This window comes from Stegostoma tigrinum, chromosome 17 (assembly GCF_030684315.1).
Source record: "Stegostoma tigrinum isolate sSteTig4 chromosome 17, sSteTig4.hap1, whole genome shotgun sequence".
Lineage (NCBI taxonomy): Eukaryota > Metazoa > Chordata > Chondrichthyes > Orectolobiformes > Stegostomatidae > Stegostoma > Stegostoma tigrinum.
Window position 1 is genome coordinate 55,077,876 of NC_081370.1, and position 20,499 is coordinate 55,098,374.

The 20,499-nt window shown below is 41.1% G+C and overlaps 1 protein-coding gene across 4 annotated transcripts in view; it reads right to left on the reverse strand.

The window, feature by feature from the left end:
* The window catches only part of ano3 (anoctamin 3), a 511,995-nt gene that overhangs the window by 35,425 nt on the left and 456,071 nt on the right, over window positions 1-20,499 (reverse strand). For 3 of the 4 annotated variants that reach the window (XM_059652166.1, XM_059652167.1, XM_059652164.1), the window contains 3 exons: window positions 19,061-19,206; window positions 15,970-16,146; window positions 8,669-8,816 (listed from right to left, as the gene is read on the reverse strand). In XM_059652166.1, coding sequence (XP_059508149.1) covers window positions 8,669-8,816; window positions 15,970-16,146; window positions 19,061-19,206 — 471 coding nt within the window. The remainder of the gene's footprint in view (window positions 1-8,668; window positions 8,817-15,969; window positions 16,147-19,060; window positions 19,207-20,499) is intronic. The other variant, XM_059652165.1, reaches the window with a different exon arrangement.

Consider the following 20,499-nt stretch of genomic DNA (forward strand, 5'->3'; position numbering starts at 1 on the left):
TTCCATTATCTGCAACTTGCAAGTCGATTTATATGCAAATTGGAACACAATGTCTGTATGCTGGGTCTTTAAATTTATAACGCTGAATGGAATTGCATTTGCAAGTGCAGATATTTGTAATCAAGTCCCTCTGTGCCACACTCCCTGCATTCATATCAATGAGCTTCCCTCCATCATCAGGTCAGAAGTAAGAATGTGCAATCATCAGTGAACAATGTTCAGCACCATTTACAACACCTCAGGTACAGAAGCAGTCCGTGTTCAAATGCAACAAGATCTGGACAACATCCAGGCTTGGGCTGACAAGTGGAAAGTGACATTTGTGCCACACAAATGACATCACCAATCAGAGACAATCTAACTACCTTCCCTTGATATTCAATGGTGTTACCATCACTAAATCTTCCACTATCAACATTTCCATGCATATATCATCTTTAGCATCTAAGTTGCTCATGGTGAATAGTAATGATAGAAAGCTGCATATTAATAGGGTAATTGGGTCAAAATCCTGGAAGTCCCTCCTTAATTGTGGGTCACCCCACGGCAGGAGGTCTGTAGCGATTCAAGAAGGCAGCTCACCACCGCCTTCTCAAGGACAACTAGGGACGGGCAATAAATGCTGGCCAGCCAGTAACACTCACATCCCACAAATGAATAGACAAAAAACCTCACAATGGAGATACAAGGGAAACATTTCAGTCAATGGTTGGTTATGGTACGGAATACACTGCTTGACAATATTCTGGAGGTAGGATCAAAGGAAGAATTCAAGAGAGCATTGGATTATTACCTGAAAAGGAACAATGCACAACGCTAGGGTGAGAAACTATTAGGGGAGTGGTCAAAAGTGAATAACTCCTGCAGAGAGCTAGCCCAGAACTGCACAGAAATGTTATGGAGGCTTTTATGATGAGACATTTTGAATATAGACACTTTACTGCAATGGTGAGACCATGTTTGGAATATTCTGTGCAGTTTTAGTCTCCTTGTTTAAAGAAATGCTATGGAGGTGCTGGTGTCGGACTGGGGTGGACAAAGTCAGAAGTCACATGACATCAGGTTATAGTCTAGAGAGATCAAGGGCAGAGAGTTCAAAATGTCATACATCTGGTGTGAGCAAAGTGTCAGATAATAAGTCTCTGCAGGTGATCAAAAGGGTTAGGCTGTGTGTAAGGTGTTTATAAAGTCAATGTCTGTGCTGTCATGACAATTAGGCAGAGTGACAGAAATATTCAAAAGGTGACATATCAGATCTCAGGCCAGACACTGAATTGTTGGGTGGGGCCTTGTCCAGTATCTGTCTCAGAGTTTTAACCTGGAATCAGGCTGGTATAACTAGGATTTAAAGATGCCACTTCACTCCATAGATATGTGTGTGTGTGTGTGTGAGAGAGTGAGCGTGAAAATAAGTAATTTCAAAACTATATGAACTGTTGTCAAATGAAAAAGAGAAGCAATATGACACGTCTAGGAAGCTACAAACAGATGAAGCCCTAGAGGGGTCTAGAGAAATAAGGAAGGAGCTTAAATGTGTAATTAGGAAGGCAGAAAGGGGCCATGAGATATCTTTAGCGAAGAGGGTCAAGAGGAATCCCAAGGCTTTTTATGCATATGTTAACAGAAAGAGGGTAAGAAGGGAAAGAGTAGGCCCACTTGAGGATGAAAGAGGGAAGTTATATGTAGAGCCACAGGAAATGGTGGGGAGATCATCACTAAGTACTTTGTATCAGTTTTCACTAAGGAGAAGGACATGACTGATGTTGAGGTCAGGGATGAGTGTGTGAATACTCTTGGGCATGTCAGCATATTGAAAGTGGAAGTTTTTGGAATCCTAAACTGCATTAAGATAGACAAGTCCCCAAGACCAGATGGGATCTACCCCAGGTTACTCAGAGGCAAGGCAAGGCAAGAAATAGCTGGGGCATTGGCAGATGTCTTCATGTCCTTGTGGCCACAGGGGAAGTTCCAGAGGACTGGGCATTAGTGAATGTTGTTCCCTTGTTTAAGAAAGGAGCAGGGATAATCCAGGAAAGTATAAGGCAGTAAGCCTGACGTCTGTAGTGGGGAAGATCTTGGAGAAGATACTGAGGCAGGAAATATGCACATTTGGAGGAAAATGGACTAGTTAGTAATAGGTAGTGTGATTTTTGTCTGGGGATGGTCATGTCTCACCAACTTGATAGAATTTTTGAAGAGATAATGAGGATAATTGATGAGTAAGGGCTGTGGATGTAGTTTATATAGACTTTAGTAGGCATTTGATAAAAGTTCCTCATGGCAGGTTAGTACAAAAACTAAATCACAAGGGATCGGGGTGGCCTGGTTAGACATATAAAGAACTGGCTTGGTCATAGAAGACAGAGGGTAGTGATGGAAGGACATTTTTTTAGAATGGAGACCAGTGACTAGTGGTGTTCCACAGGGATCAGTCTTAGGTCCTCTGTTTATATTTTACATAAATGATTTGGAGGACAATAGACGATAGACAATAGGTGTTGGAGTAGGCCATTCGGCCCTTCGATCCAGCATCACCATTCATTATGATCATGGCTGATCATCCACAATCAGTATCCTGTTCCTGCCTTATCCCCATAACCTTTGATTCCACTATCTTTAAGAGCTCTATCCATCTCTTTCTAGAAAGTATCCAGAGAGTTGGCCTTCACTGCCTTCTGGGGCAGAGCATTCCATATATCCACCACTCTCTGGGTGAAGAAGGTTTTCCTCAACTCTGTTCTAAATGGCCTACCCCTTATTTTGAAACTGTGTCCTCTGGTTCTGTGGGGAGAACGTGGGTGGTCTGATAGGCAAGTTTGCTGACAACACAAAGACTGGTGGAGTAGCAAATAGTGCCAATGATTGTGGAAGTATGCAACAGGATATAGACAGCTTGGCGACTTGGGCACAAAAGTGGCAGACAATTTAATGCAGACAATGTGAGGTGATGCATTTTGGAGGATCAAGTTTAGGGGTGAAATACATTGTAAATGGTAGAACCCTTAGGAACATTAACATTCTGATTGAAATGGGCATGCCAGTCCACAGTCCCCTACAAGTGGCATCACAGGTAGCCAAGGTGATTAAGAAGGCATATGGCACGCTTATCTTCATCGCCCGGGATGTGGATTAGAAGAGCTGCAATGACATGTTGGACCTCGATAAAAACCTTGTTAGGCTGCATGTGGAGTGTTGTGTGCAGTTTTGGTCACCACATTACTGGAAGGGCACGGAAGCTTTGGAGAGAGAGTGCAGAAAAGGTTCACCAGGATGTTGCCTGGTCTCGACGGAATTGGCTATGTGGAAAGGTTAGAAGAGCAGGATTGTTTTCACTGGAAAGACAGCGGCTGAGAGGAGGCTTGATAGAGGTCTACAAAATTATGAGAGGCATAGATAGGGTGGATAGTCAGAGACTTTTTCCCAGAGTTGAAGTTTCAATTTCAAGGGTGCACAGTTTCAAGAACAGATGGTGACAGTTTAAGGGAGATGTGTGAGGGAAGTTTTTCATGCAGAGAGTGGTAGCAGCCTGGAATGTACTACCAGAAGAGGTGGTGGAAGCGGGCACACTAAAGACAGTTAAGAGGCACATTGACGGGTACATGAATATTGGGGTGAATAGAGAGATACAGATCAAAAAATAGCAGGTTTTGTTTTTGATTAATTAGGGCATGATAGTCAGCTTGGAGGGCTAAAGGGCCTGTTCCTGTGCTGTGCTTTTTCATTTGTTCAGTTGTTTATTTGAACTGCTTACGGTAGAGAGATCATAACAACTTATCAAGGTGATGCTTTCAAAACAGGAAAGTAAGATTTTTACAGATACAGAACAGTGTGATGGGAATCACCTGTAGCACGCTACAGACCCAAGATCACAGTGTAGGCTGTCTTCATGGGTGAGGGACTTTAGCTATCAGTTTCTGCTCAGTGATTCTGCGTTATTATGTATCTCATGCCTTGGAGGACATGTACCCGAAGATTGGATGCTGGATGTCATGCAGTGTTACCCCACTGGGAGGGAACGTTCCTGTCTGGTAACTGTTGTGCAGTGTAAGTTCATCTGTTGTCATAGCGTCAGCATGGTCTCACCAACATTCCATGTCTTGGGACATCCTTGCCTGCAGTGTATGAGATAGACAATGTTGGCCAAGTCACATGAGTTTCTGCCATGTACGCGGTGGGTGGTGTTCCCAGGTGTGATGGTAGTATCCATGTCGAAGATCTGACATGTCCTACAGAGGTTACCATGACAGGTCTGTGTGGTGTTGTGGTCAATGTTATCCTGAAGGCTAGAGATAGTTTGCTGTGAACAATGCTCTGTTTAAGGTTTGGCAGTTGTTTTGAAGGTGAGATGTAGAGACATGGGGGTGATCTTGGTGAGGTGCTCATTGCAGCCTTCAACACATTATCGGTGACAAAGAACATGGTGAAGTTTCTTCACTCCAGGGAAGTGCTGGACGATGATGGATACTCTATCGGTCGTATCCTGTGTCTGTCTTCTCAAGCGATTATTGTAGTTTTTCGCTGTGGCACGTTAGAACTGGTGATCGATGAGTTGAGCATCATATCCCGTTCTTATGAGGGTGTCTTTAAAAACCATCACGTCTCCATTGCATTCCTCCTTTATCTGAGCAGAACCTGTGTATGGCAGGGCTTAACTGTAATTCTTTAATCTGTTTAGGATGGAAGCTGGAGAAGTGCAACGTCATGAGGTTATCTGTGGGTATGCATTGAGGTATCTGTCCTTGAAGGAGATGTCTAGGAATGAGACTGAGTCGAAAGAGTAGTCCATGGTATGTCTGGTGGGATAAAACTTGTTGATATCACCATATAGTCGTTTTAGTGATCCTCGCCATGAATCCAAAGGAAGAAAATGTTGTCCATATTTCTGGTATATAGTGTTGGTCAGAGATTCAGTACAGCAAAGAAGTCTTGCTTGAACTTGTGCAGGAAAGTGTTGCGGTGCAAATTTGGTCCCCATGGCTGTTCCATGTGACTGGATGAAGAATTGGTTGTCGAAGATGAAGACGTTGTGGTTGAGGATGAAGTGAATGAGTTACAGGATGGTGTCTGGAAATTGGCAATTGGTGGTATTGAGTGCTGAGGCTATTGTAGGGATCCTGTCATCGTGGGGGAAGGTTGGTGTAGAGTGCCGACACATACATAGAGACGAGGAATGTTCCTGGTTTGAGTGCTCCGTGGGTGCTGAGTTTCTGTAAGAAATCTGTAATGCTGCGACAGACAAGGCAAACTCTGAGATACACAATGACGCAGAATCACTGAGCAGAGATTGACAACCAAGTTCTGTACCCATGAAGATTACCTTAACCAAGATATTGTGTTCATGCCGCCCTACAGGTGACTCCCACCACACTTCTGTATCTGTAAAATCTTTCTTACTTTCCTCTTTTGATAGCATCAACTTGACAAATTGTTACGATCTCTCGACACACACACACACACACACACACACACACACACACGCACACGCACACGCACGCGCACACACACGCACACACAGAGACACACACACACCTGTGGGGTGAATCATTTTATCCAAGATGTTTGTTTTGACGCAGATACATTCTATTTTGTTCAAAAACACATACAACTTGTAGTCACAATCAGGCAGTGTGACATCTCTTAAATTCCTGCTTTTGGAATAAAACAAGCCTGATTCCAAGTTAAAGTTTTGAAACAGATTCTGAACAGGCTACGCACCTACAATTCAGTGTCTGACCTGAGATGTCACCTTTTGAATATTCCTATCACTCTGAACAATTGTCAGGACAGCACAGCACTGACATTGACTTCTTAAAACTTTACACACCCTTTTGGTCACCTGCAGAGACTTATTATCTGACACTCCACTCACAACAGTTGTATGATGTTTTGATCTCTTTGACCCTGATCTCTCTGCCTATAAACTGTGAGTATTCGCTTCTTTCTCACTGTGCCTGATGAAGGGAGCTGCGTTATGAAAGCTCCTGTGAATCCAAATAAACCTGTTGGACTATAACCTAGTGATAATGGGAACTGCAGATGCTGGAGAATCCAAGATAACAAAGTGTGGAGCTGGATGAACACAGCAGGCCCAGCAGCATCTCAGGAGTACAAAAGCTGATGTTTCGGGCCTAGGAGCTCTGATGAAGGGCCTAGGCCCGAAACGTCAGCTTTTGTACTCCTGAGATGCTGCTTGGCCTGCTGTGTTCATCTAGCCTCACACTTTATTATCTTGGACTATAACCTGGTGTTCTGTGATTTTTGACTTTGCTTAAAGAAAAGCATTCAAGCACCAGAGGTAGAGCTACAACAGTTCATCAATCTAATCGGGGATAGACAGGTTGCTCCATGAGGAAGGATTAAAGAGGCTTGGCCTGTATTCTCTGGAGTATAGAGGAATGACAGATCATCTCGTTCAAGCATCTAAAACTCTTCCAGTATAGCAAGTTTTGAGAAGGATTCTTCCAGGATTCAAGAGGGTCGATCCAGAAAGGATATTCTGCCTGGACTGCGGCAGCGGTGGATGATTGAGAATCAGGGGACACTGTCTTCAGGGCAGCTCAATTTGGACTAAGGCAAGAAGTTTATTCACTCAGCGGCAGATGAACCTTTGAGATGCTCTGCAACCAGAAGGTCATGGGGGGCTTAGGCGCTGGGTATGTTCAAGACTGAGACTGATGGGTTTCTACATTCTAAAACTAAACATCAAGGGCTATGAGGCTAGACCAGGAAACTGGTGTTGATATTGATGGCCATCCATTTCTCAATGAATGGCAGAGCAGGTTTGAAGGGCTGAATTGCTTATGTCTGCTGCCATTTCTTCTGTTCTTTTGCTGTGCTGAATGGCCTCCTTCTGTGGTGTGACTATTATAGAATTCTCGTTTGTTCCAATCAATTCAACAGCTCACATACCGTCTCTGACTGTGACAATCAATGCCTTGTAAATTTTACTATGACATTACAGGCAGGGTTCCGAATAGAGTAAACACAGTGTGGAGCTGGAGGAACACAGCAGGCCAGGCAGCATCAGAGGAACAAGAAAGCTGACGTTTTGGGTCGGGACCCTTCTTCAGACTCCAGCACCTGCAGTACTTGCTATCTCTTATGAATAGGTTCCGTTTTGCTGTCCATTCACAAGTCTATTTGTATGCAAGCTGGATCATAATATAAAACTATTGCTCATAAGCACAGGGAAACATTTGTACAGCAAATCTTTAAAGTCAAACCCCCAATTGAGATCGCATTTGTAAGTAAGAGTATTCAGAAGTTGGAAACCTCCTGTACTATCACCAAGCCTCTAGTGACTAGTTACTTAACTAGGTCAGTGATATCAATATGCATCTTCAAAGATAGAGTGAGTCATATGGGGGTCTGATTCATGTGCTGATTTTTCAAAGCGTCTTTAATGCTATGAATCCTAAGGCAGGGCGATGGCAAAATAGTCATTAGTTACCCGGATGTATGCGGCTATAAAAAATTCGTATAAAAAGAGTTTGTATTAAAAAATTGCCGCTCGTGTCCTTTTCAAACCTTTCTTCTCTCACTTTAAAACTATGCCCCCTAGTCTTGAAATCACCCACCTTAGAGAAAAGATTCTTGTTATTCACCTTGTCTATGGCCCTCATGATTTTAACGTCACCCCGCAACCTTCTATGTTCCAATGAAAAAGTCCAGGCCTGTTTAGCCTGCCCTCGTATCTCAAATAGTTAATTCCTGGCAACATTCTGGTAAATTTCTTCCAAAGATTTACTTTGTGGGCTTTTCAAAAGACATGTTAAATCACTTATAGTCTCATAAAACTTGTCTTCCAACATACCCTGGGGATTGATAAGGTAAATTGACTATTTCTGATGACCCTTTTAAAAGCAAGAACGCACATCCATTACCATTTGTGCCTTGTCAGATGTTGCTCTGTGGATCATTCTGTTTTACTCAATGAGTAAAATATGTGAGAAATTGCACATGACACACTATTGACCTTGCAAAAAATGGCAGTAGCATAAATTCTTCGAATATACCTTCGGATGCAGTTGCTGGTCATCACCAGTTTGGAAGCCCCTCCATTTGTAACTCTGGCATTGTAAGTATACAAAAAAAAATCATGGGGATTTTATGATTTAGCAACTCTTAAAGCAGCTGGAAGAATGTTGAGAACAACTTAACATGGGATAAAAATTCACTGCAGCACAATAACTCCATGCAATAAAAATGCCAGTATTAACATTGCATTGTTACTGTTGGTATTGTCTTGATCACTCTTTTGTACCATATTGATGCCTTGCCTATGGTAATTAAAACTGAGGTGCTTAATTTTGCTACTTTGTGGGATGTTTGAACTGACTTTTTAGAATTAGAGTCATAGATTTGTACAGCATGGAAACAGGCCCTTTAGTCCAACTCATTCACACCAACCAGATATTCCAAATAAATCTAGTCCCACTTTTGACCACAGGGGTGCATTAGTATCAATGAAAACTTACTTAGCTGGATGGGGATCTGTGTAAAATTATTTTTCTTCTGCTCCCAAATGCAGGAAATGGAAATTCCCTGCTGGCTACATTTTGAAAAGGCAGTGACCCCTTTTTAAAAGAAACATCCAGCAATCACTTGAAAGCACACATAACATAATGACGGGCATGGATCTGAATAGAAAAGTTGAAAAGGATCATACTTTTCCTGCACATATCCCTGGTCGGCACACGGACCGTATTTGAATGCGTAGACAAGGCGAGGAATGTAATCCGAAGTTATGGCAATCACAAAAGCGTTCGTGATCACAGCAAGTACTCCAATTCCTTCCAAGATCCCATACCAGATTCCTAGCGAAGAAAACAGTCTATAATTTTTTTTTACCTGATATTTGCTGCAGGGAGGATTAATACATGAAATCAGGCAAATCAGCAAAAGAAGCTTAGAAATGATCACTTTTGAACAATCCCACATGACTCACATGCAAAAGATAATCCTTTTGATAGTTTTTAGTCTCGTCTTCTTTAACCTGGATTGTTGTCTTTCTAAAAGAACATTTCTTCCGCATTTGATGCTATGCGCATGCAGTACAATTAAGATGTAATCAACCTTTATAAAACCAACATGCAGACCGTTTTCAAACCTTTAGTCAGTGTGCAGTGCTGCTAACAGTGACTCTCCTACTTAGATCAAGGAGACTTTAAATTATTTGATGGAAATCTATTTAGCTATTGGACATTTTGGTCGATTGCGGATCATTCGGTGTCTCAAAAGCGCACCAACTGCTGGTTAAGCTAAACAGTGCAGTTACAATTACAGCAAGGCAGCTTTGCACTTGTTTATTCACAGATGTAAGCAACACAAAATTCCAATCATATGGCTAACCTGCCTTTTAAACTACTGAAGTGCAAGTTTAGCACCTGAATGGAAAACTCCAAGTTACATGGCTCAATTTTCCCATTTTTAACTGAATGTCTGATTGGTTTAAAAATCTAACTTCATTTGATGTGCCCTCACTTTTAATGGCCTAACTTATAACATGCAATTGAAATCTGTCACAGTTTTGCCTGATCAAAAGTCTAACACCTGATGCACAGGTTTCCATTAACATGATTGACATCCCTGATACTATTCTATGAAGTCACAAACAGAAATAATTAAAGGGGCAATCAGAAAAAAGGATCACCGGAGGAAAAAGCTAGCAAATGAGATTCACAAATTGTTGTTGAAGCAAGGATCATAAATTGCTTTAAAAAGAAACAGTACAGCTGCTTAAAAGCAAAAGTCCTGCAGTACTAATCAATGATTGGCAAAGTAAAATTGCACAAAGATATCTTTTGCATTATGCCTCATGGTTAGTATGTCAATATGCCTTTAAAAGACATGCTCATTGTAACATGGCCATTGGCCAAATTATCCTGGAATTATTCAAAACTGGAACTCACAACTGGAAGCTTGTTCCTCTGTGTAATTTACCAGCTAATTGTTAGTCCAACCACTGATGTGTCTGCGAGATGTAATGACTGTGTATAATAGTTAGCTATAACCTAATGTCTGATAAATGGCTGTTGAATTATTTAATACCACAGTATCCTCTTTCGGTTTCTTATATTATGAGGGATAGCATAAGCATTGTCACATTTGGTAACATACTCTGCTGGAGTAAAAGTCACAATATCTGGTGAAATAAAACATTAGTACTTGTTGGAGCTGACAATGGGCCTATTTCTGCGTACTTTTGAATAGGCACAGTAGAAAATCTAATTTTAATACCTGTACACAAATTGTGAAACGGAGCTTAAAGCAGCAACCATCAAACATAGAAAACAAACACAAATCCATGAGACTATAAGATATAGGAGCAGAATTAGGCTATTTGGCCCATCGAGTCTACTCCACTATTCGATCATAGCTGATATGTTTCTCAACCCCATTCTCCTGCCTTCTCCCCATAACCCTTGATCCCCTTACCCATCAACAATCTATCTATCTCAGTTTCAAATACATTCAAAGGCTTGGCCTGCACAGCCTTTCTGCAGCAGTGAGTTCCATAGTTTCATCACCCTCTGGCTGAAGAAATTCCTCTTCATCTCAGTCCTAAAGGGTTATCCTTCCACTCTGAGGCTGTGCCCTCCAACTAGAAGAAACATCTTCACATCCACTCTATTTAATCCTCTCAGTATGTTGTAAGTTTCAATCAGATGCCCCCTCATCCCTCTAAACTGCATTGATCACAGACTCAGAGTGTTTAATCTCTCCTCATATGACAAGCCCTTCATCCCTGGGATCATTTTCATTAAGCTCCTCTAGGCTACCTCTAACGCCAACATATATGGGCCACAAAACTACTCACAATATTCCAAATACAGTCTTACCAGAGCCTTATACAGCCTCAGCAGTACATCTCTGCTCGTGTATACTAACCATCCTGAAATGAGTATTACATTACATTTGCTTTCCTTACTGCTAAGTTAACCTGCATTTCATCTTTAAGAGAATCCTGGATGAGAACTCCTAAGGCCCTTTGTGATTGAGATTTCTGAAGCATTTCCCCATTTAGAAAATAGTCTCTCCCTTTATTCTTTGTATCAAATTGCATGAACTCCATTGTATTCCATCTGCCACTTCTTTGCCCAACCTATAAGCCTGTCCAAGTCCTTCTGTAACCTAGCCCCAATGCTTCTTCACCACATGTCCCTCAACCTATCTTTGTATCATCTGCTAACTGAACAGCAATGCCCTTAGTTCCTTCATCCTGATCATGAACGGATCATGTGAATTGTTATGGTCCCAGTACAGACTCCTGCGGAACGCGATTAGTCACTGGTTGACAACCTGAAAAAGACCCCTTTATCCTTACTCTCTGCTTTCTATTAATCAATCAATCTGTTATCCATACCAGTACCTTGCATCGAACACTTAGGGCTCATCTTATTTACCAGTCTCCTGCATGGCACCTTGTCAAAGGCCTTCTGGAAATCCAAATAGATCACATCCACTGGCTCTCCTTTGTTTAAGTTGCTTGTTACCTCTTCAAAGAATTCTAACAGATTTGTCAGGCATGAACTCCACTTAATGAAGCTAAGGATGTTACAGTAGCCATTTTTCAGTCCTCTGGGATGCTGCCTGACTCCGGTGATTCCCATAAGATCGATACAATCTACAATCTTCTTCAGAATCCTGGATTGTAGTCTATCTGATCTGGCTGATTTATCCACCTTCAGACCCATCATCTTTCCTCGCATCCTCTCCATAATGGTAGCCACTACACTCACCTCTGTCCCTGACTCTCTTGAAGTTCATCCATCCCATGTGAACAATGTCCAATGTCATAGCATTCAAAGCTGTGGGCCAAGTGTTGGAAAGTGAGATTAATATAGAAAAGTTAGTGCAGATTTGATGGGCTAAAGGGCCTCTTCTCTGTTGGATGATTCTATGCTGAGCTCCAACACAATGCATTCACTCCTCCAGGGCTTGACTAAAACAGTGAGGTTTCTAATGTCTGCAGAGCAAGCAAGACTCACATCATCCTAAAACAATACATAATTTTATTAGAGAGGATTGTACAAGACTAATATTTATAGAATCTCATTTGAAAAAGGTTCAGAATTGTGTGCAACAGCAAATGCCTGACAACATTATTCTACTGTCCATTAAATTTCTTTCATTCCCTTCCTCCTGAAAGTATTAGCTTCTTGTAGTTGAACTGTATTATCACATCCAACAGTCCGAAGTGAGTATCAACGGATTATTTCTTTCTAAACTGAATGTGTCTTCACCTCATATCCATAGGTGGGCTGAGCAGCAGAAATAGGCCATTCTGCCCATTGAGTCCGCTCTACCATTCAAGGACATCATGGCTGATTTGGTAATCCTCAACTCCATTTTCCTGCCTTTCCCCCATAATCCTTGATTCCCTTACTGATTAAAAGCCTGTCTACCTCAATCTTTAATATACTTGAAGACACAGTCTTGACAGTCCTCTGTGGTAAAGAATTCCACAAATTCATCACCTTCTGAGAAAAGAAATTCCTCCTCATTTCAATCTGAAATGGGCAACGTCTTATTCTGAGATGATGCCAACTGGTGATACATTGTCCAACATGGGGAAACAACCTCTCCACAACTACCTATCAAGAATTGTACTATGCATCAATAAGGTCACCTCTCATTCTTCTAAATTCTAAAAAGTACGGGCATATTTAACTCTTATGAGGTATAATTAAAATACAGCGAGAGACAAAGCAGGATTTGAATCCACACTGTTGGCAACACTCTGCCTGGCAAACCAGCTGTCTAGTCAACTGCGCTAACTGATGACAGTTTGCCTAAAACTGCAGAGTTCACAAAAACCCAAAGTGAATTACAAATAGTCAGGATGTAAACTGATTCAGAGATAGTAGGAACTGCAGATGCTGGCGAATCTGCGATAACAAGGTGTAGGGCTGGATAAGCACAGCAGACCAAGCAACATCAGAGGAGCAGGAGGTCTGACGTTTCAGGTCTAGACCCTTCTTCAGAAAATGGAGGAGGGTCTAGGCCCGAAGCGTTAGCCTTTCTGCTCCTCTGATGCTGCTTGGCCTGCTGTGTTCATCCAGCTCTACGCTTTGTTATCTCAGGATGTAAACTGAAATGGGATAACAAAGTGTGGAGCTGGAGGAACACAGTAGGCCAGGCAGCATTGGAGGAGCAGGGAAGCTGACGTTTCGGATCGGGACGCTCCTTCAGAAAAAAAACTGAAATGCGAGCTTTAGTGCGTTTAGGGTCATAATTCTTATTAAAACAACCAGGAAGCATTCAAACAATTTAATTACAATTCTTCAGCAGTGCAGGTGGAGAGGGGTATATCTCCAGTTGTCTTTCAATAAGGCACCTGCTTGTTACATTATTATTTAAAGTCAGAGCTTACGTCTCAGAAAGAGGCACGTTATGCCTGCATTGGTTATCACCTATTTAATCTAGTCCCATTTTTCAACTGCTGGCCTGTGACCACGTATTCTGTGATGGTTCAAGTAATCATCTAAATTCTTCTCACATGCCTTGAGGGTTCCTGCCTCTTCTGCATTTTCAGACAGCAAGTTTCTGCCCTTTATCTTAAATGTATGCCACCTATTTATTAACGCCTGTAACAATGACTTTCTACACTTTCTATGATTTTTTATAATTTTGTATACCTTAATCAGGCCTCCTCTCAGGAATCTCTGCTTGAAGGAAAACCTCCTTTTAAACCCCCTTCATGGGCAAACCACTCCAGGCCAGGGAGGATCCTGGTGAGTTTCCACTTGCACCCTCTCAAGTGCAATCACATCCTTTTATATATTGTGGAGACCAGGACTACACACAGTACTCCAGTTGCATCCTAAATAACATGACACACAGCTCCACCATAACTTCCTTGCTGTTGTATTCATTGATTAAAGGCAAGTTTCCCATATGCCTTCTGAGCCTGCTCACGTATCTATCCTGTTGCCTTCAACGTAACTGGAATTTTAAATGCAGGCTGCTGAAAATTCATTGGGTCAGCAAATTCAGCTGCTCCAATTGGCAGCCTCTGCCATTAACCTTTGCCCTTTCTCTCTCTTTCACAAAAGATGCAGAATTGAACACGGTGTCAAATAAGCTGTGGATTCACAGTTGTCTATTCCATGTCTAAGCCAAAAAAAAACAAATTGACCACCATTTGAGCTTATCAGGAATTGGCATTTGTAGAGTTCAAGGCTATTCTGCATTTAAAATTACATTTAGTTTCTAAAAGGTATGGGCTCAAGTAACCATGAGTTTTTATCCAGCTTCACCTTAGCAATAACCTTCAGTATCTAAAATAGCTCCTACTTAATGCCATATCCAGTTTGACTGGGCTATCTCACTGGAAATGTGCAACAGACATTACTTACCAGATTTTGTCAGGTCATTTTAGTCCAACTGATCCTAGCTCTTTGATAAAACAGTGCAAAGCAGCTTTAATCAGAAAGCAACCTTTGAGTACATCTTCATTTGTGAGTATTAAAAGGGAGAATTAGAAAATGCCTTATGTTTCTTGACCTATTTTCAGTTTTCTGAGTTTCTGTTGCCAAGATTAAGTCTTGTAGCAATCAAGAAATATGTTCATAGCTTTCTGTTGTGTTCTCTTTGGAGCTTTTCTTTTATTGGTTCAGGGGATGTTAGTGTCGCTGGCCAGGCCAGTATTTACAGCCAATCCCTAGCTTTCCCTTGAGAAGGTTAGTGGTGAGCTGACTTCTTGTAAGACTGCATTCAATGTGGTGTAGGAACACTGACAGAACTGTTAGGGAGCAAATTCTAGGACTTTGAAACAATAACTCTGAAGTAGCGGTGATGAGTTTCCAAACCAGGATGCTGGGAGGTTTAGAGAGGAACTTTCAGCTATCCACGTAGCTCCTGCCCTTGTGCTTCTGGCTGTCATTTTGCATCATAGTCAAAAGTCACATGACACCAGGTTATAATCCAACAAGTTTATTCGAAATCACAAGCTTTCAAAGCATTGCTCCTGAAGTCTTCACCTGATGAAGGAACAGCGCTCCAGAAGCTTGTGATTTCAAGTCTCTTTTAGCTTTCCTTCAGAGACATGTGTTACCAATAGGGCCAGCATATGTCACTTATAACCTAATTACTTTTAAGGGGTGGATTATGAAATACCTCCCTGAACTAGCATTGGTTATCTAGAGTTGTTAGGGAGGTGATTGGAACTGAATGTGGATAGGAGTCAATCTTTATTTTGTCTGCAGTCACTCAGAGGCGGTGTTTTAATTCTTCCCTTAAAGGGCATCTTTGACTATTAACATGTGGTCACAACATTTTATATTCTAAATTTGTCCCTTGGAAGGAAATTCCACTTCTGCCCTGGTGGGACTTGAACCCATGTTTCAGGAGCTGTAGCCTAATCCTCTTAAATTCCTAACCCAGCTCATTGTCACTGCACCACCATCTCCTCCTATACAGGCTGCACCTGAAATTTTGCCTTTCTATTTATTAAACATTATCCTTTAACATTGTTGTGGTAAAAGGTTCTTTTTATTTAAATTATTAATGTTCGTTAAACTCTATTTATAAAATCCAATACTCTTTTTGCTTTTCTCTGCTGAGCATTAAACTTTGTTACAATTTGTATCACAGTTAATGTAGGAATTTGCAGCAGGAATAGGTTGTCAAATAGAGAATTTAGATATTTAGTAAGGATGTGAAATACCTCAGAAACATTTTAGAAGGAATGATAAAAAGAATTTACCAGGATGCCAAAACAATAGATGGAGAGAGAGGGAGTACACCAACATCTTCCCATCCAGATGCGAAACTGAAAAAATATCTCCTCAAATTTGATTGATATATTCACACATTTGGACATCGGCAGAATTAAGGCGAATGGAAAGTTGACAAGCAGCTTTCATAAAGGAAGAAATACAGATGTCCGACCAGATCTTCACAGTACAAAGGCAACAATTTATTATGTATCTTGGAGAGCAGCACATTACCACATAGGGGCCTTACCATCAAAGGATCTGATTGGATTACCTATATCTGTCGCTCTTGCAGGTAGAGGCCGTCTCCACTGTGTGACAAATTTGTAAGCATCCAGCCTTATTTCAATAATGTTATTTAGGAGAGCAAGGAGTGGAGCCAATGGGAAGGCAGCAACAAATATTGTTGTGAAGCCAAACTGTAAAACTAGATGAAAATGAGAATCACAATTAGCACTGCTGAAATCACCAAAAATGAACACAGATTATTCAACTGGTAACACAACGAATACATGAAACTGTGCAATTTGCATGGACGATGACAACATAAGCAACAGGGGCAGGAATAAACCGGTCAGTCCCTTGAACCTGCTTTGATGTTATGGGATCATGGCTGATTGAGGGCTTCAATTCCACTTCTCAGGTTGAGACCTGTATCCCTTGATTCCCTGAGGGATCGGTGGTCTGTCTGCACAAGCCCGAAATATGCTCAATGATGCAGCATCCACAATCCTTGATGATACAGAATTCTAAGGATTCACATCCATTGAACGAAGTAATTTCTCCTTATCTGAGTCCTAAATAATCAGCCCCTTATCCATGTTTTAGATTTCTTAATAAGGGCTGCTGATAGCTGGGAGGTATTATCGCTGAACTGTTAATCCAGAGACCCAAGTAAGATTCTGGGGACATAGGTTCAAATCCTGCCAAGGCAGATGGTGGAATTTGAATCCAATAAAGGTCTAAAACCAGAAGTCTAATGATGACCATGTATCCATTGTCCATTATTGGAAAAACTTATCTGGTTCTCTAATGCACTTTAGGAAAGGGACTGCCATCCTTACCTGGCCTGGCCTACATGTGACTCCAGGCCCACAGCAATGTGGTTGACTCTTAACTGCCCTCTGGACAATTAGGAATGGCCAATAATACAGACCTACCTTGTGACACCCACATCCCATGAATGGGTAAGCAAAAAAGAACAAAGGAAACAGTTTCTCAGTGTCTACCCTGTCAAGCCCTTTCAGAATCACATTGTATTTCAATGAGATCACCTTTCATTCTTCTAAACTCCAGAGAATATGGGCCCAATTTACTTATCCTCTCATTATCGGACATCTCCCTTATTGAATGAATGTTTGCTGTGCCACCTCCAATGCATGTATCATAGTGGGGTGGAGGAAGGAGATAAAGGTTTGAGACGTTAGGTGGAGACAAGAGCCCAGAGTGGCAGAAAGGTGGTCAGGCAAACAAAGGGATGGGTGATGGTAAGCCAGGGAATGAGAAAAGCTGATAATGGGGACCATAAGTAAGTAAGAAGGGTTGCCCCTGCTGAAAGAGCCCATGAGATAACAGGGCCTCGGGTGTCGGGTTGGGTAGTAGACATGGAAGAAGGAAATCAGGCCCTATAATTACTGAACTCGATATTGAGTCCTGAAGTCTGTGATGTCCCCAAGCAGAAAACAAGATGCTATTTCTCTGAGTTTGCACTGAGCTTCACTGGAGCATACTGCAGTAAGCCAGCGAGAGAGAGAGATGTTCGTCAAGGAACACTGTGGTGTGCTCAAGTGACAGGCAACTGGAAGGTTGGGGTCTTTTTGTGGAGACAACACAGGTGTCCTGCAAAGCAGTTGGCACAGGGATGGAGTTGGAAGGTGGATCTGAGTGGGATGCCCTCGGGAGGATCGGTGTGGACCTGATGGGCCAAATGACCTCTTTCCGCAGTGTAGGGATTTTGTAAGAGAGAAGGTCTATATCAAGTGACTAGCCTGGCCCATGAAGCTGAATGGTGTTCTATTAAACTTTGAAGGGTTTGGGATTTGGCCGCCTGTTTTATTCAATAATGGGAGAGTTTATGAGTGAACACAGTAAACAGTGCAATGCATGATAGAAGATTCAAACAGAAGATTCTAAATTTTTTTTAGGGGTGATGCCTAGGGGATATAATCATAACTTTAGACAAAGGCATTTTACTTTCAGCCTGGGCAGTTTTGCATAGGTGTTGGCTGAAGCTGGATATGTGAAATAGTTGGTGCTAGAATAGGGAGGTCTTTTAGGAATGTTTAAAACAAAATATCTCAGCGTAGGTTTATCTTAAAAGCTCCAGGCCAGATGTCTTTGTTTAAAAACTTTGAAGGTATTGTGTGAAGGTGGGAGTGTCTAACCTCAGTTATGTAATAAATCAGGTAAAGGCTATCAGATTATCAGTTGAAGTCAGAGCTAAGTTAAATCCTATATTGGATAGGCATGGGAATTCTCTCTGGTGCTTGAGCACGTTAAGAGGATGTTAGTATTAACTGGTCTGTATTCACACCAGATGTTTTGAAATATTGTATTAATCTTTTGTATTAATATCTTTCGTGTAAAAAATTCTGTTAAAACCAAATCTGCAATATTGCGTGTTTGGATTCCAGTGAAAGACCACCTCATTAAAACAAAAAACAGAGCAAAATATGATCTGTTGAGCCAAGATTCAGTCTGGGATCTGACATATCCGGTAATAACATCAACAATTGGGATCATAACAACTTTCTTACTGGTTCTGTAAAATATATTCAAGATCCAACCTCATTTTGAGGGAAATGCAACATTATTTTAACTTACAACGAACACAGTGAATACCGGAAAATGCAGCCTATTGGGAAGTTATAGTAAATGTGCAATAAAATTCAAACTAAACTTTAAATTACCCTGTTCTTGAATAACTGTAGCTCTAGAAGCGCTGCATTTCAATTTTACACATTTTTCTTTCACATATAATTCATGTGTGGAAGTTGTCTTTTTTTGTACATTAACCATTATGTTTAACAAGTTTATTTGTAAAAGCCAATTCATTGCTAAAATCTCCAGCTAAGATCTGAACTTGAACAAACATCTTATGTGATATATGATTAACAACTATGTGTGACCTACCTATGATCAACCATGAAATACATACTTAACACGAAACCAACAGATCACACTCTCAGAATGATGTGTCATGGTGCTAGCTTAATTGATAAAGGGTGTGTTCAACATTACACACTGAAATTAGACAACAAATACACAAAAAAGAGATTCTTTATTCAGTATTATTAAGCTATGGTGAATTGAAGTGCACAGATCATATTTTGGGGTCTTACCCATTTCTAGGTATTCATCTATTAAGCCATGAATGTTCATGGGCTGTAGATTCCAATCCTTTTCCCACTGAGGTAGATATACTTTATTCTCCACGTTGTGACCTGCTTTCTTCACTTTCCGACGTGACCACCAATTCTGCAACAGTCTAAAGAGACCAGAAAGTTACTGCAGTAACTGAACTAGCTTCTGTCCAGCCACAAATTTACAGCGTATTAACATCACACGGGAATCTGGCAGCCTTTCATTTTCTGTCTTCCCCCATCTCTTTTATATACTACTGGGCATGAAAATATACTTCAAAATTGCAAATTCAAAATACAAGGTCGTACATTCAACAAAGTTGTGTTAGCACATTAGAGTGTTCCGCACATAAAACACAGAGTGCTGGAGAAACTCAGCAAGTCTGGCAGCATCCATAGACAGAGTAACAGAGTTAGCCTTTCAAGTCCAGTATGATTCTTCTTTCTTCTTATTCCCAATCTCCAGCATTTGCAGCATTTTAGTTAATACATAAGCAGGCGAGCATGAACTGAATCCAAATGCAGATAAACCAAAACTGCATTCAGAAAATCACAAGCAAATTCACACCTTGGAGCTTCATTGTATCATATCTTCCAGGCATGAAATGAAAGTAAAATTAGACTGTGTCTCTCTGGGTAAACTTGATTGCGTTGAATGTGGAAAATGTAAAAGGGTTGAGTCAATGTTTTTACTGCAAGTTCAGTGAAACCAACACCAATACCACTTCTTACCACTAAATGGCAGACTTTGCAAGGAAGTTGGAGCTGCACCATTTAAGAACTAAGAATTGCTATTGGTGTTTGTAACCTATTTACTCCATGATCTTCAGTTTTCCTTCATTTAACAATTTAACAGAAGGTGATCATTTTTAACATATCCATTTGACAATCATTAATGATGAGAATTAAATATTTTGCCACTGTTGGCACATAGCTTGCATCATGAAATGCATTGGACGTAAATTAAATTTACTCTGTTCTATTGAAGCAAATATATTATTCCAGATCATGCACTTCCTGATTTAACGTCTGCACTACTAACACTGTCAAACCATAGCTCAGTTAGGAACACTGTGACTTCTGGCTTAGAATGCTGTGGGTTTAAATCCTGACACAGGAATTGAAGGGAAAAATCACCACTGTCCCTGCAGGAGAGGTGCTGCCTTTCTGACAAAATTTTAAGCTGAGGAAGCTGAAGCCAAGAATCAACAATCCTTCCAAGATGCACATAAAAGATCCCTCAGCACTGCTTCATTCTGGCATCTGGATGTCACCAAAAATCCCTGGGTAGATGCTCTCATCCTTCCCCTTAGGGGTTTGGCATGTACGGTGTTACACCTAACAATCCCATGAGGCAATACATTATGATGGTTCATGAACCCCCTGAGGTCCCTTGTCCTTTTCTGCAGCTTTGAGGA